General features: G+C 37.0%; 1 protein-coding gene across 1 annotated transcript; it reads left to right on the top strand.

Moving 5' to 3' along the window:
* Nucleotides 1-356: 356 nt before the first annotated feature.
* On the top strand, nucleotides 357-8,842 carry tsnax (translin-associated factor X). The gene is made up of 6 exons (XM_003441040.4): nucleotides 357-640; nucleotides 1,783-1,869; nucleotides 1,958-2,072; nucleotides 3,348-3,478; nucleotides 7,155-7,276; nucleotides 8,198-8,842. The coding sequence occupies exons 1-6, from the start codon at nucleotides 625-627 to the stop codon at nucleotides 8,573-8,575; spliced, it is 849 nt and encodes a 282-aa protein (XP_003441088.1). The 5' UTR covers nucleotides 357-624; the 3' UTR covers nucleotides 8,576-8,842.
* The last annotated feature ends 561 nt before the right edge of the window (nucleotides 8,843-9,403 follow it).

The following is a 9,403-nucleotide window of genomic DNA, read 5'->3' on the forward strand; positions in this document are numbered from 1 at the left end:
TTTCTTTTTAAATTTGGTATGGGAATATCTAATTAGTATACATGGCATCTTCAAGAACTTACCTAATAGTTATAACGTTTATAACGTCATAAAAAGCGATTATTATGTAATTATTATAAATGTAGCTATTATATGTTTGTATTGTTTTTAAGAAATTGTGTTATTATTATAAATGCAATTGTTATATAATTACGCCAGATATTTTCGCTACTTTCTAAAATCAGATTCTAATTATTTAAAAATTATTTAATTATTTAAAAATTAGTAATAAGGAAAACATTGTAATAAAACTAACTCCTGATTTTGCCATTTAACTACGTATCCCGTGATGCATCTCTTTGAATTTCCTGCTACGCGTGTAAACAGCGCAAAAGCCCCGCGATGGACTGAGGTCCGCACCAATGCCTGTTATTAAAACCAAGAAAACACCGTTTTATTCGCGTTAAAATATATGCAGGCTCTACTAATTTTGTTTTCCATCGTCCAGAGAACATTATTTTTTCTGCGTAAAGCGGAACTATTTTGTTCTTTGTTTGTAATAATGCTCAACCTTTACGTTTGACTGGCACTGGCGTTAGTGGTTAAAATACACCCCTAAAAACTGTGCACTACAACACCGAAGCTATGAATAAACGAGAAGGTAAGTCCAAGATTTCTTCCTTCTAGTTTCATGAGTTTTGTAATTAACTAGCGAGGCTAAAATAACAGTAGGACTAACATGTGATAGCGTTTTAACCTACCTACTCTGCCTAAGTCAGGTTAATGAAATCATTTCATGGTAGTAACAGAAGTAATAAAGTGCTAATCCTGTTCCATTAAAATATCTAAAGCACATACTAGTGCTTTATTTGTCTGGCCATTAGAAGTGGGAATCACGAGAAACCCCACAAGAGAATATCATCATAATACGTCACCTACGATACAATAGTATTGTGATTTTTTTTTAACGTTTTGCATTACGCTAAGTATCACATTTGTCTTTTTCAACTGCAGTGTATGCATCATTTTAAATAAAGTTAACTCACTTTCAATATTTTTTTGCTGCAAAAGCGAGATTATAATGCGTGCCAACACTGTCACTAAAATCTGCCATAAATGTTTCTATCAGTCTCCGATTGAATGGGGTCAAGTTGGCAATTACATGCAATCTGTACACTCACGCACTCAAACTCTGAGCAGCCATTTGGTCACTACAAGTTGCCATTGGCTGCTGAATGGGAAAAATCTCACCAGGCAGCCACTGTTGTTGTCATTTTTTTTGTACATACAAGAAATTTACTGTCCTATTTTATTTGTGTGACTGTCAAGCCAAGTGTGTCCAGTGTTTGATGTTTCTTCAAAGTGGTGCATGAGATGAGCCGTCTCATTTTTAGTATTCCTTAAGTATTTTAATTTATTTAATAAAATATTGATATTTGGTGTCCCTGTAGCGATACAAATTCACGATATTATGCTGTGTCCATATTTTTTCTCATCCCTACTGGCCATCAATCCAAGCAGGCGCTTAATAATTATAAGTAAAAAGGTGAATTTAGGCATTCTCTTCTTAAGATATCAACAGATCATGTCAGCTGTTGCAGGTTATATTTTGGGTCACTTGAATATTCCAACCACATTTTAAAGAGGGTTCTCTATTATTTTTATTTATTTATTTTTTTTTTTACTGCATTTCATTTGTCATTGTGGAATTCTGGGAGTTAGATTTATTGTATGTTTTTTCAATTTACCAAAAAGTCAGAGGCAGTTATTATTTAAAGACTATGACATCATCTCTACTGTCAGGTGAGGGGTGTTCACGGAGAAATGCAGATGCAGCACAGGAGCACGAAATGAGTGCCAACCCCTCGTCTGTCATGGCTGCCTTCAAAGGTAACAGCAGTATTCTCACTGCACTTTGCACCCAAATGGTTTCAATGTTATATTGCCTGCACTGAAACATTTCTCTGTGTATTTCAAGGTTTCCAACAGGAGCTCGACACCAAACATGACAAATATGAGCGTCTTGTTAAGATTAGTCGCGACGTCACAATTGAAAGCAAGAGAACCATATTTCTTCTGCACAGAGTGACCACGTAGGTGTTCTTAACAACAATATTCACCGCATAAATGAGTACTGTTAAGTCTATAAGTCTTTGGGATGAGTACTTTTTTTGTACTTTTGCCTCTGTGCACCAGCACAGTGGATTTTTAAAACAAACAATCAAGATGTGATTAAAGGTCAGACTTTCAGCTTAAATTCAAGGGGTTTAACAAAAATATTGCATTAACTGTGTAGGAATTACAGCCACTTTTATCCACAGTCCCCCATTCTCAGAGGCCCAGTAATTGTACTGTTGACTGAGGCAGTTCAGGTGAGGCCTCTTCCTAGATTATTTCATGATAAATACAGCAGACATGATATCTGAAGTTCATTCAACATGTTGAAATTAGGATTTTATAGTTTTTCACTTTAATTTTAAACACCAAGGCCAAAAAAGATCATTAGGCATCATTAGGCTAAAAAAGAAAACAAAATAAACCTGTCAAAGATAAAGCCAGATCAACAATCTGATACATTATTAAAGACAAAACATACTAACTAGTCCACAGAAGACAACTAAAGTGGATGATTATTGACAGTCACCCTTCCGCCGTGGCCATTTCTGATGAGCCACGCAGTAAATGATATGCACAGCAGCCAATGTCAAAAGAGAAACATTCAGTAGCCTGGAAAACTATTGCTCAAGACCAGTTTAAAAAAAATGACGATGCAAAATATGAAGAAATGAGGGGCGGCTCAGGACAGAAGTATCTGTAGTTACTAACATTTAATGCAAAATTTGGGTTAATCCCCTTGAATTAACGCTGAACGCACATATTGATTTTCTCATTGTTCTAAACCCTTCAGACATAACTGTATATCATTTTTTTTCAATGGGGCCTGCTTCTGATTTTAGTTGGTGTCTGGATACTACAGAGTGTCTTTTTTATGTAATTGATGTAAACGGCAGCTTTGAAAATAACCTACCTATCATTTACATTGTCTCTATTCAGTACAGATATTGTGTTAGGAGTGTTGTAATGTTTGAATATATGCTTTGGAATAATATGAAAATATCTTGACAAAACATATAATTCATTGTCAATGAAGATCTCAGAACAGCATCAGCTAAAAATGTAATAGGACTTTAATGAGCCTCACAGGGGGAAAATAATCTTAAAATGGTAAATGATCTTTAAAAGGGATAAGTAAAAACAATAAATACATTGGCATTAGTTTTAGTGGTCATGCAACAAAGTAAGTCTGAAACAAAATAAGTAGTTATATGTATTTTGTACCTTTTAACATTTTTTTTCTGTGTGTAAAGTGTACCAGATGCAGTGGATATCCTGAACGAGGCAGACATAAAGCTGGATGGAGTCAGGCAGAAGATTGGGCAGATTGCTGAGGAGCTGAGAGGAGAGGATATTTATCAGTTTCACAGAGCCTTCACACCAGGTGAGTGGTCATTTACTTCTTTTCGTTTATATATAAAGCACATATTTATTCTGAAAGAAACTGAATTCTTTGAAAGTGGTGTTTTTTCACTCTAAAATGGTTAATGGGCTGTTTAAAGTCTCCTGCCACACCCAAGTGGATTTATTAGATTACGGTGCCATGGGATACAAGGCACGTGGCCCTTTGTGTGTGACTCACTTAGGTCATATCTGATGTAAATTCCACTAGAGGTGTTTGCAAAAATTATAGCTCACATTCATTGAATCTCCTTCTTATTATTAAGCAGTAAGTATTATTTTGCTGTTTTAATCTTCATGAAGTACAGTAAGGGTTCTAATAAATATACGTTTAATATAATAATAGGGTGGAAGGTCCTAAAAGGTCATTCAAACCCATTAAGTACAGAAAGTTAGCACAACTAGCTTGCGTTGTATAATGCAGCTCTGATAGAAAGTCTTTACTTCTGATTGGTTCACTCAACTGCCTTAGAGTGACGATAGTGTCAATCACCCAAAATAAGAAGTAGACAAAGAAATCTAGAGTTAAGGTGAGATATGAAACTATAATATATATTTTTTTATCTGTTGATGTAATTAATAATTTCTTTTTTATGGTTTGTACTTAAATGATTTTCTTTCATCTTCAATAAAAGTCAGTGACAGTGTTAAAGCATGACCTTGATGCAGGCCTGGATGTGATGGTCACGCCTTCTGATAAAGTTGTTTTCAAACTAGCATAAGCACCACTTTTTGTTACTGTAGCCATAATGTCTGCAGGGAAGGAGAAAAACATGACTGGCAGTGGGAGCTGTTATCTAGCAGCTGGGGAAGTCATTTTTAGATTGCGGTCACACAGGAATCACTGCTGCATCCTTCGCGACGTGACCAATGCCAGTTCCCACCAATTAGCCCTTTTATTTTTTTCCCCATTTTCATCGTCTTTATTAGATTGAGGCTGGGCTCGATGCACGGGCCCTCCAGATAATCTTGGCTGGAGGAGAAGTCTCCAGGCATGTGTAATGGGTCTGTTTTTTTTATATAATGACCATCAAAGATATTGTGGGCTAAATCTGACCATAATTGCCACTGATAACAGAGCAGCGTGGCATTTGGGTAAGCTTTTTTGTTGTTGTTGTTGTTATTTTTTTTTTACCCTGCTAGCTGCTATGAGTCAGTGCAAACATACATTATCATGTGGAACTTTTCACGTGGCTCACCTGCAATTCAGTGAACCGCTCTGTGGTCAAACATTAGCTCAGTCCAAAAATCCTCAGTATTCTCAGTACATGAATGTGCGCCAAACCGCAACGGTACTGTTTGCGCATTACTCAAGATCTGATCCTGCCAAGCTATATTCGCACCCTCGCCTCTCAACTTTTCCTACCACCATGCCAGTAAAATCTCTCAAATTTCCACTTTTGTAGCTCTTAGTCACTGTTTAGACACGATGTTCTGTAAGGTTTCTGCGAGCCTCGTTGACCAAAGGTAACTTCTGCTTCAGTATAGACATAAACAACTCCTGACAGTAAGTGCAGGAACTGGGCTCTGCCTGCCTGCCTCAAAGCCTTATTTAAACTGCCTTGGACTGTGGTGTTCCCTCTGTGAAAGTGGATCCACTGGCAGTGTTTAGCTGGTAAGCATTTTTTTGTTTAAAGAGTCGAAAACAATTGCCAAATAAACACTGGGAGGACGTAAGCATAAAATAAAATACAGTATTTTGCAAAAGCCTTTAGCCACCCCTCATTTCTTTATATCTTGCATGGAAAAATTGAGTTAGGTGCTTTTATTTATTTTCGAATTTCATATGTCAGCATTAAGTGGCTTAACAATCCAAAAACATTCCTCTGAAAATGGTCAGGTCAAAGCACTGGACTGAAAATCAGAATCAGAATACTTTATTAATCCCTAAAGAAAATTATGTTATGTATATAAGTGAAAAAGTAGCCAATGGGCAAAGGAAAAAAAAAGGAAAAAAGACCTTTAGAAAGCCTGGAGAAAAACAATTTAAAGAAATGAGAAGTGGCTAAAGACTCTTTAACAGTACTATAAAATTATGTACTCCAGGTAAACAAGTTTCAGTTTACCATCTGTTTGTAACTATTACTAGTTAATCCTCAACTTAAAGTTGCAACTACACTTACAAACTACTCAGTTTCACTTCAACTGTTAATGCACAATTTTAAGTAACAATGTTTCACTGCTAACTATACTGTTAGCAAAAAAAGGAAAAAAATGTTTTCAATCCAAATTTATTCATAAAAACAACAAAGATGACTAACATGAAACAAAGAGTTACAGAATTAAAGTAAGACATGCTCCACACACACACACACACACACACACACACACACACACACACACACACACACACATCAACAAGCACATTCAAGGAATTACAAAAAATACAAGCAATAATATAACAGCCTAAATACCTAAGCTCTCACTCTGGGTTAAGAGCCAAAGAATAAAAATGTTTGTTTTTTGTTTTTGTTTTTTGTTTTTTTACCACTGGCTACTTTGTTGTAACTGTTAACAGTTACAGTGATTAGATAAGAATTTATTTTTCTTTAAAAAAGATTTTTTTGATAATGAATTGATAATTCATCTCATCTAATTTTTTCAAATTATTTCTCGTTTTCCTTAATATGCTAGTTTATGTTGCTTTTGCAATACTTGGTTAACTGTTAACTTTTCTGCTCCAGCTTGTTCAGATCAGTTCAGTTAATCAAATGCAAATTGTTGACATAATGTTTCCATGTAACCCATACAACTTTGAGAATTAATGCTGCGATATGGTTCTGATAAGTCTTTTTTTTAAAGACACAAATGCTTTTCTATGTTTGTACGTAGAGTTATTAGGTAATTATCAAATTGAAGTTCTGAGTATCAGATTTTGCTGTTGTCTCAGCAGGTGAATTTGTGATTTGTCAGTTACTAAGAAACTAATAGAAAAAAATCAGTGATTTTTCTATAATTTTTTATAATAAACAAAACGTTAAAGTGAAGTCATGATGACATAATATAGATGATCATCGATAGATTTTATGCATTTATTTTACAAATCCAAATAATGAAGTAGCTGCGATTTACAGTTTTCATGTTTTCCCTGCACGTTAGTGTTGTGTAGTCGGTCGTCCCACTGCCTTTGACTTTGTGTACATGCTGGTGTGACTGGACTGAAATCATAATCAGAGTGGTGAAAGCTATTCAGAGTACAGTGAAGATAAAGTATTCTTGCTGGCTCCGTGCAGCGCATTGCGGTCAGTAGGGAGAGATAGCAGGCTCTTTGAAGTTCAACTGCCGCTCCAAAAGTAAACTTCAGACACAAAGTCTTCCGTCCTGTGATTATTGGATTGTTGTTTACCCAGGGGCAGAAAACAAATGAGGGGTCATCTTAGCCCACCAAAAAAAACAGCCACTGTTGTTCTATCAAAAGATAGAGACAGGAAACAGGTTTTATTTGAATCATTATCTCCATCTGTGATCTATACTGTGCAGATTTCATGTTGATGCTGCACGCTCTGCTTGCTACGCTCATTTGATACATGGTCATTTTAGTAAATTGCAAAAAAATGCCCCAGCCACTGTCAAATTTAGTTTTAGCAGCACAGTGAAATAATCAGGTGAACATGCCATTGTTTTACTCAGATCCATTTTAATGTACTTTAATTCATCAGGGATTCAGGAATACGTGGAAGCCGTCTCTTTCCTGCACTACATCCGCCATCGCAGCCTTATCAGCTTGGAAGAGATCAACGCCAGGCTGGTGTTCATGAACGCAGAGAAGGCAGATCCTAAGGTAAATCCACAGAGGACTGACTGAACATTAACAATTTGTGAAGTATTTTCTTAAGCCCCAAAAAGTCCTTAAAAGAACTGTGACATTCTGGAAATTATATTTTGTCGCTTTCTTGGTATCAAACTCTGTTTGGCTCAGAGAGTGTATATAAAATAAAACTTGGATGTAGCCACTGTAAGGTCACTGTTAGATTGGAGACTCCAAATATAGAAACTTCAACATTAATGTTTTTGGCTGTGGCCAGAGTGGTTTTATTTTTGGATTGTTTTTCCTTTTCTAAAGCAAGATTGACTGTTTATTTTTTACAGTTGGTGGGTGTCTGTTGATCCACACAAAATTACTTAAATCTCATTAATTTGCATTAAAGGCATTTCATATAAAATGTTTAAATTCAGAAAATGCACAGTTTTAGGAAATAAATAAGATAATTTTGAAATTGGTGCCAGCAGCATGTCTTAATGTCACAATTACCAGTGTGTAGCATCCCACTTTCTTTTAACAGCTGTTTATAAACATCTGGGAACTGAGGGGATCAGCTGAACTTCAGGGAGAGGAATGGTGTCCCGTTCTGGTCTGATATAGTTCTAGCTGCTCAATAGTCCTGGGTCTTTTCTGTGTTATTTTTCATTTTATGACGTTCCAGATGTTTTCAGCTGGTGAAAGATTCCAACTTCAGGAAGGTCACTGCAGGAGCAGGGCTCTTCTACTCGTCTATTGAAGCCACACTGTTTCACGTGTAATACAACTGTAATTGTATTGCTGGAATATGCACGGCCTTAAACATGTAGTTTTCTGTCTTCTACTATGAATGTAATATGGGGTTATGAGATTTGCAGGTCATTGCATTCTGTTTTTGTTGACATTTTATATAAAGGCCCAACTTTTCAGAATATATTCTTTCCTGTCCTGTTTTCATCTCAGGGCTCAGCTGAAGCGATGCCGGTGAACGCTCAGGTCCTGACCTTTCAGGTGACGCCGTCCGACTACCTGCTGGGGGTGGCCGACCTAACAGGGGAGCTGATGCGGATGTGCATCAGCAGCGTCGGCAATGGCGACATTGACACGCCCTTCCAGCTGAGCCAGTTCCTGCGGCAGATCCACGACGGTTTCTCCTACATTGGGAACACGGGCCCGTACGAGGTGTCCAAGAAGCTGCACACTCTGCGGCAGAGCCTGGGCAAAGTAGAAGACGCGTGCTACACCCTACGCGTCCGTGGCTCAGAGATCCCCAAACACATGCTGGCAGACGTGTTCTCCAGTCGGACCACACTCATCGACCCCGAGGAAGGAGTGGTTTAATCCTGCACTGCTTCAACGATGCTCTTCTCTGTGGTCTCATTGTCTGGTTTAGTTTGGCTCCCTTTGATGTTTGTGTGCATTTTTAATGGGATTTCACTGATGTTTCTAGTGTTTTGTGAAATGCTTGTTCATTTTTTATTATTACAATAACAACAGTGTTACAATAGACAATGGATTCTCTTTTGTTCGATAAAGATCTGATGACTTCAGTTGTTTTGCATGAATAAAGGTTCTGTGCCAAATATGCCATACTCCCTGAGACTTTAAGCGGCTTTGAAAATATGTGTTCATTTTCTCTCTCACTCTGCCCTTCCCTCTCTCTATCACACACAGATAATCTAAGGTAGACCCATTGGCTGTCTGCGCTCTCTGCATTCAGTGTGGAGGAGGAACATGTGACCTTTGCACATTGCACACCCCTATTCTCCAGCAGACACACACACACATACTCACAAACAACCCCTTGTCCTAGATTTGGAACGAGAGGAGGAATATTCCTGGTAGAGTGCTGATATCATGCTTCACCTCATGGTGTTTGTTATTGTACGGTGACAAATGAGCCTCCATGCTAAGAAAATAATGATAGCATAGTCTGTCGTTGAAAATAGATGCCTTTATTCACGATGGGGCCAAAACAATTTTATTGCCAGATTTCACCTCAGAGGAAATGTTATTTTATGATTCACATTAGTCACCTTTAGGTCTGTATACATATCACATTTTGATCTCGCATATATTAGAAAAAAACAAAACTATGACAAATTATATTTTGTAAAAACAATTTAGGCTATTTGTAATTAAGTAACTATTTTGTATTGATATGAACTA

The sequence above is a fragment of the Oreochromis niloticus genome, linkage group LG13 (genome assembly GCF_001858045.2).
Source record: "Oreochromis niloticus isolate F11D_XX linkage group LG13, O_niloticus_UMD_NMBU, whole genome shotgun sequence".
NCBI classification, from domain to species: domain Eukaryota; kingdom Metazoa; phylum Chordata; class Actinopteri; order Cichliformes; family Cichlidae; genus Oreochromis; species Oreochromis niloticus.

Excerpts from the sequence above, each read along its gene's own strand:
- tsnax (XM_003441040.4), top strand. Across the intron at positions 1,870-1,957 it reads TGTCATGGCTGCCTTCAAAG|GTTTCCAACAGGAGCTCGAC; the intron begins GTAACAGCAGTA and ends GTGTATTTCAAG. Across the intron at positions 7,277-8,197 it reads CAGAGAAGGCAGATCCTAAG|GGCTCAGCTGAAGCGATGCC; the intron begins GTAAATCCACAG and ends TTTTCATCTCAG.